At 47.5% G+C, this 22,165-nt stretch overlaps 1 protein-coding gene across 3 annotated transcripts in view; it reads left to right on the top strand.

The window, feature by feature from the left end:
- TRAPPC9 (trafficking protein particle complex subunit 9) overlaps positions 1-22,165 on the top strand; it is a 515,472-nt gene that overhangs the window by 97,290 nt on the left and 396,017 nt on the right. For all 3 annotated transcript variants that reach the window (XM_060116028.1, XM_060116029.1, XM_060116027.1), the window contains 2 exons: positions 11,993-12,119; positions 20,268-20,413. In XM_060116028.1, coding sequence (XP_059972011.1) covers positions 11,993-12,119; positions 20,268-20,413 — 273 coding nt within the window. The remainder of the gene's footprint in view (positions 1-11,992; positions 12,120-20,267; positions 20,414-22,165) is intronic.

Below are 22,165 nucleotides of genomic sequence, written 5' to 3'. Positions count from 1 at the left end.
ATCTGCGTCCATCAGGAAGAGCTGACACCACTGCAAGTAGGACGGTGAAGGGGGAGGAAACTGGGTCCTTGATGGTGTCCCTGAGCTTCTGAATCAGGCTGACCCTGAAGCCTGACCTTGGGCCGGACTTAGAGTTCATTGAACAAAGAGATCCCCTTATTGTTTAAGCCAATTTCAGTTACATTTCGATCACTTGCAGCGTAAAAATGTGAAAATTACAGACCTTAATCTTGGTAATGTCAATTGATATGTAAAAATGACTTGGATCTTTAAAATAGCACATAACTTCTATCTATGAGACCCAAGTTTTAAACGTTTTTTATTTTAGTTATTAATTTTTGTCTGCGTTGAGTCTTTGTTGCTGCGCGTGGGCTTTCTCTAAATGTGGTGAGCGGGGGCTACTCTTCGTTGTGGTGTGTGTGCTTCTCATTGCAGTGGCTTCTCTTGTTGCAGAGCATGGGCTCTAGGCATGCGGGCTTCAGTAGTTGTGGCTTATGGGCTCTAGAGCGCAGGCTCAGTAGTTGTGCCGCACGGACTTAGCTGCTCCACGGCATGTGGGATCTTCCTGGACCAGGGCTCGAACCTGTGTCCCCTGCGTTGACAGGCAGATTCTTAACCACTGAATGGTGGGAAGCCCCAGTGAGACCCTATTTTTGAAGTAGGAAGGTCTGGGAAGAATTAATGGACCTCATATCACAAGAGCAAAGGGTTTAAAAAATGTTTCCTGGGTTACGATTTTCTATACACTGATTTAAATTTACCATAACAATTGTTCTTTCAGACTAACCCAGTGAATTTAATTTCAGGTTAAAGGTGTTGACATTATTTTAGACTTTTAAAAGCAATTGTATTAACTTACAAAATAATTGTGTTCTGTATTATGAATTAAAAATGTAACAAGGAGATAAGTACTCAAGATGGAGACTCACAGCCATGTTACTCTCCTATCCGGTTAAAGAGTTTTGAGTTTCCACAGAACACAAAGGATTATAGTGATTTTCTGATCAATTTATTTCTTTGCTCCAGGCTTAATTTGGGTTCATTTTGTTTCCTGGGTAACTTTTAAAGCCCATCTACCACGTTACAGAACATTTGAAACTATACTGTGGATTGGACCTGAAAACAGCAGTTCTTTGAAGAAAAAAATGTACACCATTTAGGTGTTCCTACCTAACTTATTAAAAAGATGAGAAGATGTAAATATGGTCGTGTTTTACTGACCTTTCTGCTGTGTCTTAGCTGCTTAGATCCAACGGGAGAGGCCACAACAGTGAGAGGCCCGCGTACCGCAAAAAACAAAAACAAAAACAAAAAAAAAAACCCCAACTTTTTGGATGATTTTTGAAAATTGTTTTCTGTTTTCTATTTCACTGATTATCTCCTTTCTACTGACTTGGGGTTTAATTTTGTGGTTCGTTTTTTTTTCTTTTTTCGTAGCTTTTACATTGGAGACTTAACTTATTTTGGGCCTTTCTTCTTTTCTAATATCAGCATTTAAAGCTATTAATTTCCCTCTAAGCACTGCTTCAGGCATATCTTACACATTTTGATAAGTTGTATTTTTATTACCATTTAGTTAGAAACATTTTAAAGCATTTCCCTTGTGTTCTTTTGGTCCTACGTGTATGTTGCTTAATTTTCAAGTATTTGGAACTTTGGTAGATGTTCTGTTGTCACTGATTTCTGTTTTAATGATGTGTGGTTAAAGTACATACTGTGTATGATTTCAGTGTATTTAGATTTATTGAGAATTGCTTTATGGCCCAGCATATGGACTATCCTGATGAACTGTCTGTGAGCCCTTGAAAAGAATTTGTATTCTGCAGTTGATGGGTATAGTGTTCTATAACTGCCAATTAGGAGAAGTTGTTTGATGATTTGCTCAAATCATCTACATCTTTATTGATTGTCTGCTACTTTTAATTATTTTATTGGAGGGGTGTTAAAGCCTCTAACTGCAGAAAAATTGTGAATCTTTCTATTCCTTTAGTTCCATCAGGTCTTGCTTCATGTATTTTGAAGTTCTATTATGGAGTACATATATATTTAGTATTTTTTTAAATTGAAGTATAGTTGATTTACAATGTTGTGTTAGTTTCTGGTGTACAGCAAAGTGATTCAGTTATACAAATATATATTATTTTTCATAGTTTTTTCCATTATGGTTTATTACAAGATATTGAATATAGTTCCCTGTGCTAAACAACCTTGTTGTTTATTTTATATATAGTAGTTTGTATCTGCTAATCCGAAACTCCTAATTTATCCCCCCCCTTCCCCTTTGGTAACCATGTTTGTTTTCTATGTCTGTGAGTCTGTTTGTTTCATAAATATGTTCATTTGTATCATATTTTAGATTCCACATTTAAGTGATGTCGTATGATATTTGCCTTTCTCTGACTTCACTTAGTATGATAATCTTTAGGTCCATCCATGTTGCTGCAAGTGGCATTATCTCATTCTTTTTTATGGCTGAGCATTTAGTATTATTATACCTTCTTGATGAATTGACTCTCTTTTCCATTGTGAAACGTACCTATTTATCCCTTTGCTTACATTGAAATCTCCTTTGTCTGATATTAATATTGCTGCAGTAGATTCATTATGTTTATTTCTTGTGTTTGTGTGTGGTATGTCTTTTTCCCCCATTCTTTTATTTTCCCTGTATCTTCACATTTAAAGAATGTTTCATAAGAGTGTAAAGTCCATGTGGTTAGGTCTTGTTTTTTTTAATCTAAGTCATATGGATGAGTTTAAGTCTACCATCTTGATATTTGTTTTCTGTTTGTCTTTGTTTTCTCCTTTTCTGCCTTTATTTAGGAGAATAAAATATTTTCTGTGTTCTATTTTGTCTTCTCTATTGGCTTTAAAGCCACATCTCTATTTTTTTCTTACTTGCTCTAGAGATTACGGTGTGCATCTCTGACCACAGTCTACCTTCAAATAATATTATACTACTTCCCTTTTTGTACTTGGTGTATTAACGAACAGTGGAGAGTGAGGTGAATAATACTGACCCGTAGAAAAAGGCGCTGCCTCTTCTGTCGGCTTCACTGTCGGATCCTTGCCAGTCTAATGTGTAGCTGAGCTGGGGGTAGGCTTTGCTGTGGCTCACTGATAGCTCATGGCGTTTGGAGGGTGGGGTCAGGATTAGACCTTTTACAGGGCGTGGCTTTGCTTTGCTGTGGCTCACTGATAGCTCATGGCGTTTGGAGGGTGGGGTCAGGATTAGACCTTTTACAGGGCGTGGGCTGTGGGTGCAGGGGAGACTGTGGGTGCAGGGGAGACTGTGGGTGCAGGGGAGACTGTGGGGGTCCCCCTGTGCTTACAGCCAGCCTCCAGCTTTCCCACCACAGGCCACTGTTCTCTGCTCTAAGCCAGGTGGCGCGGTTGGTGGGTTTAGGGGGGCTCTCTTTGGTCTCCTGGCTTTCTGCATTCTGTGTGCTTCCTCTCCACCCTGCCCCAGCTTTCTGTAGGCCACTTTCTTTTTTTTTTTTTTTTTTTGCGGTACGCGGGCCTCTCACTGTTGTGGCCTCTCCCGTTGCGGAGCACAGGCTCCGGATGCGCAGGCTCAGCGGCCATGGCTCACGGGCCCAGCCGCTCCGCGGCATGTGGGATCTTCCCGGGCCGGGGCACGAACCCGTGTCCCCTGCGTCGGCAGGCGGACTCTCAACCACTGCACCGCCAGGGAAGCCCTGTAGGCCACTTTCTTGCACGCAGTGAATGTCCCTGGTGCCTTGGAGGGATTTCTTTCAGCTCCTCTGTCCTGCTCCAGCCTTTGATGGCCTTGGCCTTGGAGGAAGGGGTCCCTCTCATTCTCCTGCCCCGGGCTCAGCAGGCCTCTCTGCTTTTACTTGGAGAAAATACATCGCACCTCAGTGCACCTCTCAGCTCTCCTGGCTTGCCCAGATTTCTGCGGGCAGCTGCCTTACATCTGGGGAAGGTTCTGAGCACCTCAGGAGGGGGTCTTCCTCTCAGCCCCCAGCCTGCAGGTGCTACACCCTCTGCGAAGGCCCAGGGGAAGGATGAGTGTGTAGACTTGCTTGGTGGCTGGGCTCCTGTGAGTTGGAATCTATTGTCCCCACCATGGGCAGTTGGGAGTAGTTTGTGAAAAGTTCAGCTCTTTTCTCCTTCCCTTCCTCTTTGTCTGACCCCCCATTTCCTCCTACTGCTCTGCCAGGGACCAAAGCAGCTGTGGGTCTTCTCTCCTGGGAAAGGCTAGCCACTTTCCAGAATTTAGTTCGTTTACATTCCCCTTCCGATGGGTTTTTAAAAGGTCCCTTTTATAACTCACGCAGCTGTTCCCATCGTGTGGCAAGGCCATCTGGTGTCAGTCTTTCCATTTGACCTGCTCTCCCTTCTGAGTCACTTTCAGATGGATTTGGCAGCCTTCCGACCTGCAGAGCTGATTGGAAGAAGCCCCAGGGGAACCCGTGCAGCGAGTCCGGGGACCCGGCTCCTCTCGGGCACCTGGCTCCGGCCCGCTGGCTCGGTGACATGCAGTTCTCTCTGCCCCACGAGGATGCCGCGGGCTCTCCTGGCTGCTCAGCCTCTTGGAGGTGGTTCTCTCCATGCCTAGAATCCACACACACTCCCGGGGGGTGAAGTGGATGCCGGAAGGCGGTTCATCTTCATGAGTGTCCCTTCCCTCTGGACTCTCAAATCTTTGTTGCCTTGACAACTCTCCAGTGCCCCCTCCTCTTCTGTAATACTTTTGTTAGCTCTTTTAGTTCTTGGCGGCAGTGTTGTTTGCTCTGAGCTACTCCTGAAGTGGAAGTTGTCCCAGTGGTATTTGTAATGGAGATTAACCTTTTCACGGGCAGTGAGGTGCTGCTGGATGAACAGGTGTAGTGTTACAGAGATCCCGGATTGAGGGTGATCCCCACCTCCCCAGACTACTAGTTTTGTGGCTTTGAGCTAATCACTTCCTCTTCCTGAAGCTCACTTGTGTCTTAGTAAAATGGCATAACGTACACTGATTTGTGAGTGGAGGATCATAGTCTTCACAATCCCTAGTGCACCTTTCCCCTGAAGGGACCTCAGAGTGAGTGCAGGCCTCCCCACTCCATCCCTGGAGAGGTAGAATGCTTTACCTGAGGGCAGGATTGGCCCCGATAACCAGTGGGATCCGTTGGCTTACCTCGCTCTGCACTGCTTCGTCTCGGGAAGTGCTTCTCTGTGCTCAGTGCTGGAGCTCAGGCCTGGCCTCCCCTGGGTGGGCGGTGGGGGCGTGCCCAGTTCAGCACAGCCTGTGTCTAGGCAGGAAGGTCTAGCTGCCCAATTCTTGGTGTCAGCAAGGAGTTGCACTTTCTAAGAAACCGTGTTGTGGCCTTTAGCATGGTCTGTATGTGGTAGTAATGGTGATATTTTAGCCTCTCTCTTTTCTCTTTGTTTTGTTGTCAACTTAGTTTTAGAAACGAGCTGGACAAGAGGGGTCCTGCTTACTGGGACCCTCTGAGAGATCTCAGCATTATGATATGGAAAGATCAATAATATTCTTATGAAAGCAACTCAAAGACTAACTGTGTTTTTTTATTTCTATAAGTGAAGGTGTCAGAATCGATCCTCAGAGTATCATTTCAGACTGTATCAGGCCATACCTCTACTTTTTCCTCTGTATTCTTTTTTTTCCTACTCTTCCCTGTATTCTTTTTTTTTTTTTCCCCTCCTCTTCCTATAGTTTTCTTATTTCAGATTTGGAAGAAAAAATGTACTTTTTCTCTTATTTCTATTCTCTACCTGTTTTTAATATCATAACTGACTTAATGTGCACATGGTTGTCTCAGATTATTACTTAGAAGAGACAAGAATAGACAAACTGTAAAATCATGATGTGCTGGTTTTCACGTCAGGGTCGAGTCTTGAAATGGCAAATGGCCTGTGATCAAAAGTTTTGGTGATCATATTTTCTGCTTCTATAAGGTATAATCTAGTTTGGTGTCAACTAGGCGTTTATTAAAAATGTTCTGTTTTCATGATTTCTTCAATTTCTGGGTTGGAAAAAACTCTCAAGTGCATTAGGTGCTCTAGTTGGGCTGAAATAATTTTTGGATGTTTGGATGTTGTGATTGGAATTGAATAAGACCTATTGATAAATGTTTGTGTCCCCTCCAAATTCATATATTGAAGTCCTGACTCCCAGTGTGATTGTATTTGGAGGTGGGGTCTTTGGGAGGTGACTGGGTTTAGATTAGGTCAGGAGGGTGGGACTCTCACGTTGGGATTAGTGCCCTACAAGAAGAGGAGGAGACACAGAGCTCTTTCTCCCTCTGAGCCCATGCACCCGAGGAAAGGCCAGGTGAGGACGCAGTGAGAAGTGGGTGTCTGAAAACCAGGAATTGAATCCACTGGCACCTTGATGTTGGACTTCCCAGCCTCCAGAACTGTGAGAAGTAAATGTCTATTGTTCAAGCTACCATCCATGGTCTTTCGTTATGGCAGCGAGAGTCGACTAAGACAGTTGATTTTTAGTGAAATTAATTAAGGAGTCATCACTTCCCACTGACCAAATCACGTGCTTAGGAGAACGTTCAGGTTGATTCCAGGCTTCATTCCAGTTTGGCACATGGAACAAAGGTTAGCAGCCACCATGGCCTTGAGCTCTTTTATCTGTTTTGGTAGCTCCGGCTCTCTGTGGTCAGGCCTAACCTGTGGGGATGGGAAGACTCGGGCAGCTGGGATCTGAGTCTCAAATCTGTTCCTCAAGCAAATCATTTCACTTCCTCAAGCTCGTTAAATATTTTTACTATGAAATAATTTCAGACAGAGGTGTAAGGAACAGTAAAATGAATCCACATGTAACAGTCACCCAGATTCGATGGTTATCAAGATCTTTATATATTTACTTCCTCTCTTACTTTTTCTATTTGTTGAATTATTTTAAAGAAAATCCCAGAGGCATCATTTCATTTTACACCTTCACTCTTTAGTATGCATTGCTAAAAAAAAAAAATGGACATTTCCTAATATAACCACAATGTTAATGTTATACCCAAACGTTAATAATTATTTTTGGTAGCATTTAGCACTATTCCACAATCGAATTTCCCAGGTTGTCCCTGAGTTCATTTTTATCACCTTTAAAAGGGAGATAATAAGGCCCAAGCTCTCCCTCCAGGACAGGAATTTTGTTGGAGGTTATACCTATTTTGCATGAAAAAATATTGAAGTTCTGCTGTGTCGCAGGATCCCTTGCCTTGAAGATTTTTTTTTTTTTTTTCGGTACGTGGGCCTCCCACTGTTGTGGCCTCTCTGTTGCGGAGCACAGGCTCCAGACACGCAGGCTCAGCGGCCATGGCTCACGGGCCCAGCCGCTCCGTGGCATGTGGGATCTTCCCGGACCGGGGCACGAACCTGTGTCCCCTGCATCGGCAGGCGGGCTCTCAACCACTGAGCCAGCAGGGAAGCCCTGCCTTGAAGATTTTATACTCTGGAGAGCCTAGTACAAGATTCGGTGCAGAGCACGTGCTCAGGATGTGTAATTGTGGGTAAGGACTGCAAGTATTTCTGCAGCGCTTTGTGCTAAGAACAGTACTGGTCCCTGTGGACGTATTGTAGAAGTGAAAACTGCCTGCAGCAGATCTGAGCTTAGTCTGTCATTTTTTGTCTCTGAGTGTTTCTACATTTCTTCCCTTGGACACGAAGCCTCCTTTTCTGCCCAGCAGCCGTGTATTCATCATCTGTTGTCAGGAGTGAAATTTCTACAGCAACTGTCACAAGTCTCTGAGAAGTCCTATGTTCCAGAGAAGGTCTCGCACTGAAGACCTGTGTAAAGTATCAAGATCTGACAGTCAGTGTACCGCAAAGCCAGTACCGTCCTCACCCTCAGCAGTCCCGTCGCCGTTCCCATGCAGGTCCCTGTGCTGCCGCACCATTCAGCCCTTGATGTCCACAGACGTTACCAGCCTTAGCCGATTCCCTCTCGCACGTGCCTCAGACAGCTGCTCTGTCAAGTTCTGTTGTGTATGTACAGCTTATAATGATATGTCATTATTCATCCTCTGTCCGTATTTTTGTCATATTTTCCTTATAACATAGCAAAACATCCAAATAACGCACTCATTGTTTTTGCTCTGAGTCCCAGGACCCTTGGCAAAGACCAAATGTTGCCTCTTCTATAAAACCTTCTTTGGCAAAATTACATGTCCCATGTGCTTTTCTCCCAGACTTTGATCCTGCCTCTGTAAAGTCACTGATAAGGAGTCATAATGTCCTCTTCTGACATTGTGTGCTCTTTCAACTTGGGACACCCCAAAAGTAGAGCCTGTCGTGCTTCTGTGTGCCTGGTGCTCAGTGCTGTGGGCGCATAGTAGGTGTCTGATGAAAGCTGAGTGGATGAGGGCTTCAATGAGGAAAGTCAGGTAAGGTTAAACAAAGAGGAAGAAAAACAGTAACTTGATGAGTGAAGAAAAAGTGATATGAGTAGTCGTGAGTGGTGGAATGCATCCCATGATTATTTCAGCTGCTTGTTGAAGTAGAAAATACCTGGAGAAGAATCACCTCGTGGGGGCCACGGTCCTTAGTATCGACACGTAGCACCCAGAGCTCCTTTGTGGTTCCCACCGCAGTAAGGTGCACAAAGAAAAGGTGAGGAGGTGGTCAGCCTGCACAGCCTGGCTTCTGTTGGTCAATCAGTGGCTGTTTCTCTGCACTGTGTGGACGGAGCATCTGTGTTCATTTTATTATTTTATTTTACTCTTGCCCACAGATTGATTCTGTCCTACCTCCTTGGATAAATGAGGCCAGCCAACTAGCACATAGCTCTTGAACACCTTTTGTCATCTAAATACTCTTGACAAATTAGGGGAAAACCGAAAAAGGTGACAAGATGCTCTCCCTTTAAGGAACTTGTAGTCCAATGACCTTGATTTTTAGCTGTCAGAACTTAAACAAAATTTAAAGAAAAAATCACAGTCTCACCACTTAAAAAATTTGGTAAGTGGACCTGTGTTTTGTCAAGACCTAGAGAGACAAGGAGAATCTGGTGGCGTTAGAGTACCCAGCCTCCAGATTCCTATCTCTAAACACTGAAAGGATCCTGCGCTCCTTGGAAAATGGATTCTAGGCCTGAGGCTGGAAATGAGCCAGAAAGATAGCAAGCTGTTGACAATCTTGGGTCTTCTCTAAAGACATAGGAACCAACCTGCAAGGGCTCCCACTGGCCGAAGATGGGACAGTTTGAACATCAAAAAAGAATGTGATGGAAGCCAACTGAAATACCAAATATATAAAAATCCACCAGTGCATAGTGATACTGAGTCATATACGACTTACTGGTCATCATCGGAGGTGGTAGGGACACCAGTTCTCTCTCCAGTAAATGAAGGGAAAGACTCATTTGTCAGCCCTCCCTTCTGTGTCGTCTGTTTCAGGATCACCAAACGGTTGATGAGGGAAAATCCTTTTTAATTAGAGAATTAAAAAATGACCACTTTGTAATCCTTGATAAAAATAGATCTGGGCAACAACGTACAGCAGGTGCTCAAATCCGTCAGGAGAAAGGTTGATGAGAACTTTCTAACGGATGGACCACACTGACAATTGAACATAAGCATTTAACCCTGGAAACCCCACTAAAGTGACAGTGAAGTTGTCAGATAGTGGGAAAGCAGGGAAGAGGCCCCAGAAGGCAGCGGTGCTCTGGGGGTGATGTGATGAGGGCCATGATGGTGGGAGAATTAGCTGTAAAGCATCTCATGAGTTGATTGTATCCCCACATCTTCTCTGCTACGGAAGCAGGTAGCTGTCCCTCTGCCGTCTCCACAGAAGATTAGTATTTCGCCTGATGGAGTAAAAAGAAAGCATATGTGCTGGAGTCAGGCACAGCTGGAGAGCAGGGCCCTGTTGAAACCGAGGGGAATAAATGCATATGGGACGTTGACCGCTTCACCTGGCTTCCACAGCCAGTCTTATACGCCACACGGGAAAGTCTTCCAGGGAACAGTGCCCAAAAGGAGGCTAAAGCACAGACACGGGAGATTCCCAGAAGAAGATCCTGCAGTGAGGCCCATGGCTGTCTGTGTCCCCGCGTGTCCGTCCTGTTCTCTGCAGCCAGCTGAGCAGGACACCCCGGGTACTGTTCCTTCTTGGGTAACTTTGCAGGTGGCATCGGGCATCATTAATAGGTTCATTGCTTTCTTCATTTCAGCAGGGTTTACTGGGAGAGCGTAATTCAACTTTATAATAAGGTACCTAAACCACGAGCGCTCTACCCAACATTAGGCAAATTAGGTCACTTATATGTTATCAGCGGGAGCCCCTTGGGAGATTTGTCACCTGTAAATTGAAGATGATTTGATTATTTAAAGAATTTTGTTCACGCTGCAAATTAACATTACTGTGTCATATCCAGATTAATTCTGGTTGCTTTTCTGCCCTCCTGCTCTCTAAGGAATGATGCTTAGACACAGAAAAGCCCCGTGGCACAGTTACCCCGTGACTGTATGTGCCTGAGGCCTCGGCATTCTCGGCCTGGACCTTGTTCTGTGGGGTCACCGGTCAGTGGAGCCTGCGGCCTCACCGAGCAGCCCTGCTCCACTCTCTGTGACGTCCTCGCATTCCCTGCAGGCAGCGGTACGACGGTGGTGACAGTGTCATCGTTCCTCTGAGCTCAGTCTCGTGCCCACCAGCCACTGTTTTTTAATTCACCCTTAGAAATTCTTTAGATGGGGCCTTCCCTGGTGGCGCAGTGGTTAAGAGTCCGCCTGCCGATGCAGGAGACATGGGTTCGAGCCCTGGTCCAGGAGGATCCCACATGCTGCGGAGCAACTAAGCCTGTGGGCCACAACTACTGAAGCCCACATGCCTAGAGCCCATGCTCCACTACAAGAGAAGCCACCGCAATGAGAAGCCCGAGCATCACAACAAAGACAACAGCAACTAGAGAAAAGTCCATGCGCAGCAACGAAGACCCAACGCAGCCAAAAATAAATAAAATTAAAAAAAAAAAAAGAAATTCTTTAGGTGGGAGGTTAAGGTTGCCCCTCAGGTGGTCACACCACAGATGGGGAAGGACCACGCCATGTACTGGAACCTGTTCTAACTTCACGGCCTGAAGTCCCGCCCCCACGGCTGCGCCGCTCTGTCCCTCTTCTCTCCAGGTCCTCCAGCCTCCCTGCCAGCAGTGACAGGAAACAGGCCAGGAGCGAACCCCTGATTCCTGACTCCTTAATTCTTCCAAACAGTGTGGGAGTGTGGAGATCACAGGCTGAGGGCCAAACATGGGATTTTTGACACGACCTTTAACTTCAGCTGGGCTCGGTTTTCTCGTTTACAAAATCGGCACAGTGATGCCTGCCTTCCCGAGTTACTTCGAGTTTTCCAGCAGGAAGCGCCCTTGAGCTCCGGGAGTGTTACAGAGCCCGTGAGCACGCGTCTAGGGTGCGTCATGGGTGATAAGCAAACATTACTCACTATTACCTGCATCCTCTTCTCCTCCCTCCTAGTGAAGGGGACAGGGATGGGGTGGAGAAAACCAGCCTTATCTCACAAAGCTCTACTTTTACATAAAAATACTGGTTTGTAATTATTTGCTTAAATATCTGTTATACAGATGGACTGTACACTCCTTGGGGACAGGGCCTGGCATTTTGCTTGGTACCTAGTAATTGCTGGAAAAATATTTACCAAGTAATAAAATATGCTCCAGCCCTGCCTGCCCATTGACCTTCTTGGAATTTGATAAGGATTTATTATCTTGGAAAATGAAATCTCCTAGAAGATGGTAACTTAATTTCCTTTTTAGCCACAGGCCCTTAAATGGAGCAGCTGCTAGTGATTATTTAAATAAATTGAATGAAGCTTCTATTTTCTTTTTGTCTCTTTTGGTCACTGCCCCTTTATTTCTCTCAGAAGACTGGACTCACTGGACTGTTAAGGACTTGGGTTAAGAATTTTATTTTTGCTCAAAAAAGTAAAATAGAGCAAAACAACCCCCCACCCCCCCTTTTCTTTGGGTTAATTAACCTTTATTTTGTTTTTATTTTCTCATCAGAAAAAAAGGACGTGACGCAAAGCCTGGAGAACTATACCTCCAAGTGTCCCGGAACCATGGAGCTCATCACCCTCCCTGATGGCCTCACACTGCCCCCGGTGCCCTTCACCAAACTTCCCATCGTCAGGTAGGACAGGCTGGCTGGGGTGCGGAAGGTGAGCTTTGCTCCCAGCGTCTGTCTTTGGTCTGATCAGGGATGCAGATCTTTAGAAGAGTTCCTGGTTTGGGTTGGCTGTGTATCTGGTCCGTCATCTCGTTAAGTCGCAGCCATTGCCTGTGAAGTGTGTTTTATAGACCAGAGAATCAGGCCAGGGCCATCGGAGAACTGCCATGGTCACGTGCTTGTCTGCCGGCAGAGCCCCGCAAACCCGTATCTGCCCGGTTCCACGGCCGAGACATGGCCCTCTGTGCAGTGGAGACCAAGCAGGCCTTGTGGCGCTCACACTTACCCGCATCCAGTAGGGCCCACTTGCCTAGACTGTTCACCCCTACGCACAGGCCCGGGGGAGCGTCTCCACCTCGCTTGCTTTGTGTGGCTTACAGGACCATCTGTGGCCTGCTCTGTCTCCAGACTGACTGTGAGCCCCTTCCTTATTCCCCTGGACCCCAGCCCTGCCCACCCTTCTGGAATCACTGAGTAGGCAGAATGTGCAGCGGGCTTCATTCCTCTGCTCAGGCTCCACCTTCTGCTTGCAGTGCCTTTCCCGCCCTTGCTCTGCCTGGTGACATTCAGGCGTCTTTCAAGATTTAGTTCAAGGATTATCTCCTCCATAAAGCCTTTTTCTAGAGCCACCCAGATAGAAATAATTACATCTTCTGTATAAATTACCAACTATTTCAGTGCAAAGAGTAGAGAACCTAGCAGTGTATCACAAATAAGAGGTGATTTTTCTTATTTATTAAGAACTTGGAAACAGGTGGCCTCTCTGCAACTCTGTCTTTACCTCCTGATGACCAAATGGCTGCTGCAGCTCCAGATAACACATCTACATCCCAGACAGGATGAAGGAAGAAGGGGCAGGGCCAGGGAGCCTATCTTTTGTTTACTAGGAAAGCAAAAATGATCTGGATGGATTCATAGTAGGCTTCTGCCCGTCTCCTCGACCAGGAGTGCATCTCGTGGCCACCGCTGGTTGTAAGAGAGGCTGAGGAAGTACCTGTTTAGCTCTCCCAGTCTCTGTACTGTAGGTGGGATAGGGAGAAGGGGGTCAGAAATGGTGCTGGGTTAGCCAGCCAGCAGTATCTCTTCTGTCTTTCTTCTGTTTCATTTACAGAACTTGATTATACGATACATCTTTGTTCTTTTTGACTGAGGGCTACCTGAAGAGGGCTTTGTCTTTGTAGCCCTTGGGTGCTCATGTGTGTTGAGTGAGTGAACAGGTCTACCTATCAGAATTCTTGGCACAGCAGTTGGCAGGATACCTGACCCAGACTATCTTAGGCAAAAGGGAATGTATGGCACATACACACCTACAAAGTCCAGGAGAGGGCTTCAGGCCACCTCATCAGAACCTATCTTCTCTCCTCTCTCAGCTGTGCCCTCTGCAGGGAGGCTTTCGTCTCAGGCCCCGGGTGGCATCGGGGGTAGCGACAGCTCCTCACCCTGCAGCGTCCTGGAGGAGAGAGGCGCCCCCTGTGGGAGGGGGACGACGCTTCTTTCTTTCAGGAGCCTCCACAGGTACCCTTTGCTCTCCGCTGCCTCTGCTGGGATTATGGACTCAGATCTGAGTCCCTGCTCCCAGCCCTGCGTTAGCCATTTCTTCCAAGAGCCCTGGTTCTTTCAATGGAGGATGGGATTCAAGTTAAGATCTGGGCGCTGTGTGTGCTCCTCACTATTGGGGTGTTGCTGCTTGCAGTGGATAGAACTAGGCAATCTCTATGTATATACATACATTACTCAGTGCATGTTCATGTCCATGGTTATTTGTGCATCTGTTTCTGTGTATTGGAAACTGTGAGTTCATACTGATACCTCCAGTTCCACCCAACATCTTAGGGGGTCCTTCTAGTTTTCTTCTATCTGTAACTCCCTTCTCAGACTGGGGGAAACCTGTCTCCCATTAGCCTCAGTGTGGTTACTCATTTGGTCAGTTCCCCTGCTGGTTACCAGTGGTTATTAGGTTGACCTCCCTCCCCATGGGGAGCTCTGATGGCCACGCTGTGCTGCTGCTCCAGCCCCCCAGGCCCCTCTTGCCCCACTCCGGCCAGCGTGCCCTCTGCCCTGTTGCCTGCTCAGATGCGTACCTGGCTCTGCCCTCCGTAATGGACCCAGGGCTGAATTGCTGGGGCGGGAGGGAAAGGGGAAGGAAGCTTCTTTCCCATCTATTCTCATCAACAAATAAGCTTGCCCTTTAGATCTTAGTCTAGCATGAACTGGGCTCACCCCAGAATGGTTTTCAAGTAATTGTGATGCAGGTACACATTTTGCCGTGTTTTCATAAAACATTTGAGGCAGCTCATAGAAATGTTATGTTAAAAATAAAGTCACCAGAGTGAAAGGTAAGTAAGGGTCCTACATAATGGCTGGAGATGGGGAAAAACATGATTCTATTAATCATATGTCAATAATTAACTAACAATGGGTATAGGAGGAAATGTGATTGGTTAGAAGACTCTCTGACTTATAAGCAGGCACAAACCAGTCACACTGCAGAAATACACCTCTTCACAGTAAGGAGGCTTGTGGAAACCCCTCTTGTGGGTTCTCTTAAAGGAACATATTGATTAATGTCCTCAAAAATATCCCTACAAAAATCTGAAGCAGGTTCTCATGGTTGTTTTGTTCATGGCATTCCTCAGTGCAAACTACAGGCTTAATGCCAGAGGGGGTTGGGTACACCCAGCTCTCCCGGAGGACAGAGCAGTGTGGTCCAAACATGCAGCTCTGCTGTGGACTGTGTGTATATGTCCCCCCAGAATTCATCTGCCAATGACCTAACCCCAGTGGGATGATATTTGGAGGTGAGGCCTTTGGGGGCTGATTAGGTTTAGATGGGGTCATGAGGATGGGGCCCCCATGATGGGATTAGTGCCCTTATAAGGAGATGAAGGGACCAGAGCTCTTTGTCTTCTCCACACGAGGATACAGTGACCATGTCTGTGAGCCAGGGAGAGGGCCCTCAGCAGAATCCAATCATGCCGGCCCACTGATCTCAGACTTCAGCCTCCGGACTGTGAGAAATGAGTATTGTTGTTTAAGATGCCCGGACTATGGTATTCTGTTAGAACAGCCTGAGCTAAGACAAGCACTCTAATACAGCAGTCTGGACTGTCCCCGCCCTACGTAGCGTAATGGACGGACTGTTTATACATCAGGCACTCCTTCATGAAGGTGATTTCTCGTAAGTCAGCTTTTGGCAAGAGTCAGGCAGCAGAGAATTCAAAGTTATATTCTCAGGAGAAAAAAAAGGGCGATGATAGGTGCTCTGTGATGCTGACGGAGGGTGGCAGACCCATATTACTGGTGTTCAGTCAGGACCTGGAGCAGGGTAGGTGTGGTGTGACTTTGTGTGGAATGGTTGTGTTCACACTGCATGTGGGATTGTTGCTCTCTCACACAATCAGTGTTCCCCATCTCTCTCTGGAGAGGGCTGACACAGTACCCATGGACCCGGCCAGGGTTTTTTCTTAGAAAACTAGTCTGGGACTATTTTAATGTCCTAACCAAATGTTTCAAGGACCTGTGCTTGGAAAACATGGACTTAATGTTTAAGTCAGTTTAATTCCAAAAAAAAATTCAAGTCAGGCATTGCAAGACACCCCCTTGTAGCTATAAGAAGGGCTTTGAAGACCGAAGCTCCTGAAAAAAGTCCACATTCATGAGTAAATGATCCGACTTGCTGAACAGACTTGTGAGACATGAGCTAATTTAACGTTAGCGGTGCCTCATATTTATACTTCTGGTTTTGGAAGAGATGAGTGGAGCCTTTTTTTCTGGTGAAGACTTTCCTTGTTTTTGACAATAAAGGCATTTCATCAATTTATAGGAAACTATTTACTTGTTCTGTGTAGCCTGGGAGCATGAACTGGGTTCACCCAAAAATTGTGTCAAGTAATCACTATGCAATTTAATTTAAAAAAGGGCCAATATAGATCCCTGTTTTAATTCTGTTCTAAAATTCAATTAATCAGATATTTATAGAGTGCCTAAGATGTGCTTGGCTCAATGCTAAGGGCCAGGGACTCAGTGATGGTCAACATGCCAAGATCCCATGTGCCAGGAGGCTGCCAAACCCATGTCCATTACTACTGTCCAGAGTTAAAGCAGAGGGAAGTTCATGTTACTCCTTACAGAATTCACAAAAACAATAATGTACACAAAAGCCACTAATAATCATGTAGATTGTTCACACACTACAAGTTGTAAATTATTAAAGAAGAAATTGGGGTAGAGTTTAGATGTCATTTACAGGAAACCAGTGAGTCTTTAATTTGGGGTGAGGCGGGGGTGGGGTGGGGATGAACTGATTGTTTCTTTGCTGAACTGACCTTGAGCTTCAGCCTGGCAGAGAGCCAGGGTGGATGAGGCTGCTTTAATTGATAAGGATCGAAACCCTCCAGTCTGGATGAGCTTGGAGTCATTTTGAGTGGCCTCCGTACTTTTGAAACTTTAGCTTTTAAGTTAATTGTATTTGAGGAAGGATTTCAGGTGTTTATTCAAAAAGGGGCTCAGAGGCCACGCTATCAGGGCAGTTTTTCTTGGTTTGTGAAGCAGGGCAAGGCCAGCCTCCCGGATGCCGATCAGGATGCGGCTCCGTGATCTCACCAGGTTCACAGCCATGTCCTGAATCTTCTGTCACACTTGGTGTAATCGCCAGGCCCACAACCTCCTTACGAATTTCTCAAACCTGAGCTTCTCGAAGAAAATAAGAAATGTGTGTTGTCGTTGGGGAGTCTGAGCAGGAAGCCTTGCACTACTGCCCTGGCTGGCGTGGTGGGTCCTCTCCAGCTGTCTGCGTCATGCCTGGACTTGGGACGGTGGGTGACCTTCATGTCGTTCCAAATGTGGAAGGTGTGGCCAGCTTTGGCCATTGCCCATCTGTGCAGAGATATCCAGGAGGTTCTTTTTTTAAAAAATAAATTTATTTATTTTATTTTATTTTATTTATTTTTGGCTGCATTGGGTTTTCGTTGCTGCACGTGGGCTTTCTCTAGTTGTGGCGAGCGGGGGCTACTCTGTTGCGGTGCGCGGGCTTCTCATTGCGGTGGCTTCTCTTGTTGCAGAGCATGGGCTCTAGGCGCGCGGGCTTCAGTAGTTGCGGCGCGTGGGCTCAGTAGTTGTGGCTCGCAGGCTCTAGAGCGCAGGCTCAGTAGTTGTGGCGCACGGACTTAGTTGCTCCGTGGCATGTGGGATCTTCCCGGACCAGGACTCGAACCCGTGTCCCCTGCGTTGGCAGGTGGATTCTTAACCACTGTGCCACCAGGGAAGCCCTGGGAGGTTCTTAGATATGTCTCCCCTGTGAATAAGGTTGAGGAATTAGAAACCAAGAGAGAAAAAGTGGAGCTGTTTCTTCCTGTCTCATTCTTCCCACCAGTGTGTTTTATGTCACTTTCCTAATCAGTGTTCCACCACTGCTTTGCATGGTCCTAATTAGCCACGGTATACTGAGAAGTCAGATTTTAAAATGTCAACTGTTTCCAAGTGGAATCCCTACAAATAATCCTCGGTTTGGACACTTCATCCCTGGAATTCTTCTTTACTGTTGGCAGCCTCATAAACCAAACATAATATTATTAGTTCCACAGAACTTTATGCTAAATGAATTATATTTCCTTTAGGTCAGGTGCCTTGAATGATTGTTTTTCTGGGTACATTTTATAAACAGACATTTGATGCTAGATTTTGAGTTATAAATGAATGCCATGACTGCTTGTCGGGTTACTTTTCTGGCTGACCACGGCCTCAGAATTCCTCTGCATATTTTAATAACCTTTTATGTGATCTGGAACTTCTGTGCTTGTGTACCTGATTCCTAGAATCACAGATGACATCTCATTTTTAGGTGGCGACAGTGGCACAGAGTAGAATGCTATTTGTGTTGCAAGAAAATGGTATCATTTGACAGATGAGTAAACTTAAAGGCTTGAGTGGACGGTGCTGGTCTAAGGTTCCCAGGCTGGTCTCAGCATCACTGGGACCAACGCTTCACTCCTTTGTCCCGGTGCGGTGTTGTGATCTCTGCGCAGGGACGTGGATCTCTGTGCCTGTAAACGAGGGTTGTTTTAGGGAGGAAAGAGAAAGGTTTTTGTGCACCTGCTGGGTGACAGGCACTATTACAGGTGCTTGACGCATATTAACTCAGTCCTCAAAGTACCCTGCGAAGGTACGAAGGTCTCTGCTTCAGACCACTCCCCTTCTCTGCCTGAGTTTGGAATCGGCAGAAAGAAACGTCTGTCTCAGGTGGATGGCAGTGGCTCAGGGCTGTCCGCCTGTGCCCCAGCCTCTGGCAGAGCCAGGTGACGGTATGCTTTTTCGTGGGACAGGCCCTGTTCCGTCCGTGCAGAGAGCAGGACTGAGTACGTGCTCTGGGCAGGGCCTGAGCGGTGCGCACGCTGGTTCTCTTTCCGACTTTACCACCTCCCTAGGGAGGAGTGAGGGTGGGGAAGGGCGAGGTTAGGACCACCACCCTAAGGATGTCCCTCCTCATGGAAACATGGAACCGGGGAAGGGAGGGGTCCTCCTTCTGTAGAGCATTGTCAGGTGCTGATTATTTTTCCTATTTCGTAAGTGAGAGGGTTGAGGTCCAGGGAGATGAAGCCATCTGTGCCCGTTGCCCAGCTGGTAGGTCCTTCAGACTGGACTCAGGTCTGTGTCTGTTGAAGCTGCTTCTCAGGAGCAGGCAAATCCCCCTGGGTTGGATGTGGTGGGTGTTAGATGCACATCAGACGTGGCATCTCGGCCAGTGCGAGGGCCTTGCCCACCCTTGTCCCGGTGCAGCGCAGCTGGTATTTTTTGAATGTGCACAGAGGGCTGGGATTTGCGACTGTTAGAGATAAACCACTTAGCCTTAAATATACGGTTTTGGAAGATTTGGAAGCTGAGGTTGAAATCCAGCTTTTGGGAGTTTATTCATGCAACATTTATCGAGAGCTCTGCATTGAAGTATTGCACCAGTACTGGAGAGGCACATGAGGCCCTGGGTACCCCTGTCCTCGGGAAGCTCACCACTGAACTGCAACAAATAGAAAACAAAGTGATTCTGATCCCGTATGAAAAAAGCAGGCCAAAGGGGTTTGCAAGGACAAGTAAGAGTCAGAGAAAGTGTGCAAGATACAACCCTTGGTTTGAAGGGCTTTGGTGTGCAAGCACCGTCTGCTTCCTTGGATCGTTGTGGAAATAGGTGGGAGTCACGCGCGTGACCCTCACTCTCCCGGGGCCGGGCTTGGGGAGCCGTCAGTGACGGTTGAGTGTGGTGGGGTTGCCTGTGTGCCGGGCAGGGTTGCCCTAGATGGCTGAGAGTCCTTCAGCTGAGAAAGGCATGATTTTGTGGATTCCGTGAGGGGTCTCTATAGCGTATATATATATAGTCAGTATAGGTTAGCCTGTGCTGTGGCAGAGAAATTATCCCTAAAATCTCAGAAAAATTAGCCCTCACTACAACCCAGATTTAAGTCCCACTCACACGGAGTCTGATACCATTTGGGCAGTGAGTTCTCCAGGGTGACTGACCTCCCTGAGGTTACTCAGTGACCCAGGCCGCGTCCACCTGCGGCCTTACAGAGGCAGGGAGAGAGCTGGAGGCCGGCGCACCGCTTCAAGTGGTTTGTCTTCCTCGAGGGACGTGCGCTGCTTCCCTTTGCCACCCTCCGGCCTTACCTTCTGCAAAGGGGCTGCAGATGGGGAGGGAGGAGCAGAAAGGGTCCCGCCCACCTTCCAGCCCTTCCCCCACCCCGTCCCTTCAGCCTCAGGCCTTGGGGCTTTCCAGACCCTGACCCCTGTCTTGCCCAGCTGCTCCCAAGGGAGGTCACAGGTGCTGGGGTTGAAGGGTGTACTGTCTCCTGCTGTCACCACCTTCCAGTGGCCCCTCTGGCCCCAGCGCAGTGGCCCAGGGGCGCGGCTGCTGCCCGGCCGTGGACGTCTTCTCTCCCTGGGATGGTCTGGAGGGGTCGTGTGCAGCCTTCTTCTGCTTTGTCCTGCAGAATTGAGTACTTTTCCTCCCCTCAGTTTATCTGCTGCTTGATTTACTGTCGTTCTAACATCTGATATCTGGTCGTATTTACGCTGAACCCAAGCGAACAGGCAGCTGACGTATTTTTGTTCCCTTTGGAACCACAGGCGTGTGAAACTGTTGAACCTTCCCGCCAGCCTCCGGCCACAGAAAATGAAAAGCTTGCTGGGCCAGAGCATGTCGACCAAGAGCCCCTTCATCTACTCACCGATCATCGCACACAACCGTGGGGAAGAGCGGAGCAGGAAAATAGGTAGGCCGCCCATCCTGGCTTTCTGGCTGTGCTCTGCTGCCCAGTTCCTGGTGGCTCTTCTAGATTTTAAAGCATGAGACTTGATTGCAGTTCATTCGTGCATGTGTGTATATACCCTCATACAGGTCTATTCAGTTTGCTACCTTAGCCAGGCCATTGCCTATAGACCTGACTTTTTGATATCTATTTCGTAAAAGGCAATTTTTGTGGAAGTTCTAGAAACCAGAAGACCTCTGTTATCTGAGACTTATGTAGACTACAGAAGAGAGGTACTAGGAGATTAGGGTGATTTCCCAAGGCCTGGAGTAACTTCTGAATCATCAAAGGAGATTAAAGGTGACTTATGTTCAGGACTGACCGGGGCATAAGGACATCGTAGCATTTTCCCTTTTGAACGCTGGCAGCGCTTGTTTTGTAGTGCACTAACGATCACCACTTCCCAGATGCCTGGTGACTCAGCAGGGAGAGATGAGATGGTCTCGGGCTGGACCGGGAGCGGAACACGCATTCCTGAGAATCTCCAGTGTGCTCTTCTGTGTGCTCGGCTCCCCGGCCACGTCCCAGCCCACGGCCACTCCTTTCCTTCCTCACCACGGACCCCAGGCCTCCCTTCGTGTCCTTCCCAAAGCCTGGCCGTGCTGCAGGCCTCATTCCTGGCCAGCTTTCCCCTCCTCGGGCCCCTCGCATTTTGCGATCGTGGTGCCTGCAAGTCGCAGTGACAGAGCTAAAGGACTGAGAGGCCCGTCACTGGTTGGAGTTTCAGTAGACGTCGTGCGAAGCTTTTGCCAGTCAGTGCTCGCTTCTCCTCTGTCTTCTTTTTTCCTCCTTTAACTTCTTACCCCTGATGTAGGCGAAGGCGTCCTGACTTCATGAGGCCCTTCTTCCCGGGATGCACGTGTCCTGTCACACCCCGTAGCCGGACGGTGGGCTCTCCCGACAGCGCCAGCCACGCTCTTTCTGCCTTCCCCGCTCACCTCCCACCTTTCCACTCGTGCCCCTCGGCTCCAGCCACACGGCCGCTTTCTGTTCTTTGGACGTGCTGTCTTGTTCCAGTCTCAGGGCTCTGCTCGCTGCGCCTCTGCCTAGAGCTCACCCCCTGCCCACCTCGCTCACTCTGCGGGCCCCGCTCAGAGAGGCCGCCTCTGACCCGCACCTCACGGCCGCTTCTCCCCACTCTCCCATCACTGCCGGTTGCCCTTCACAGCACCTAGATGCGTCCCTCTGTTTATGGTCCCGTCCTCCCCATCTCCCTGCTGCTAGAACAGTGTGGAGTGAATCAAGGAGTGGGGTGGATGGTGTGACCCCATTTTACAGACAAGGAAGCTGAGATTCAGGATGGGTAACTGACTCCACGGCAGAGCCTTTGCCCCGTACCGTGGAACTCAAGGCCAAGCACGACGCGCATCCCATAACCTTGGTGGAGATTCGTTACATTCACACCAGCAGGAGAGTTTCTTGGAGTCTATAAAGATCTCATAAAAAACCTCATTCACAAGTATTAAACCACCTGCACACCTTGAAAAATGAGTGTTTCTAAGCTGTTCCCTAAGACAGAGGGCATAGTGAGGGTAGGAGTGCTAAAACGGCCCTGTGCTTTCTGGTGATGCGCACCATTTCTTTGATTCAAGTTGTGCTTTGTAAAATGCTGTCACATTTTAACTCAGTTAGTTTTGCTAGTATTTTTGGAGGAAGTAATTTTGACCTCCCTTTTCCAGATGAAGAAACAAACTCAGAGAAATGAGAAACTCCCCG

The sequence above is a fragment of the Mesoplodon densirostris genome, chromosome 13 (genome assembly GCF_025265405.1).
Source record: "Mesoplodon densirostris isolate mMesDen1 chromosome 13, mMesDen1 primary haplotype, whole genome shotgun sequence".
Classification (NCBI taxonomy): Eukaryota; Metazoa; Chordata; class Mammalia; order Artiodactyla; family Ziphiidae; genus Mesoplodon; species Mesoplodon densirostris.
The sequence above is the reverse complement of the archived record's forward strand: the minus strand, read 5'-3'. Positions and strand labels throughout refer to the sequence as shown.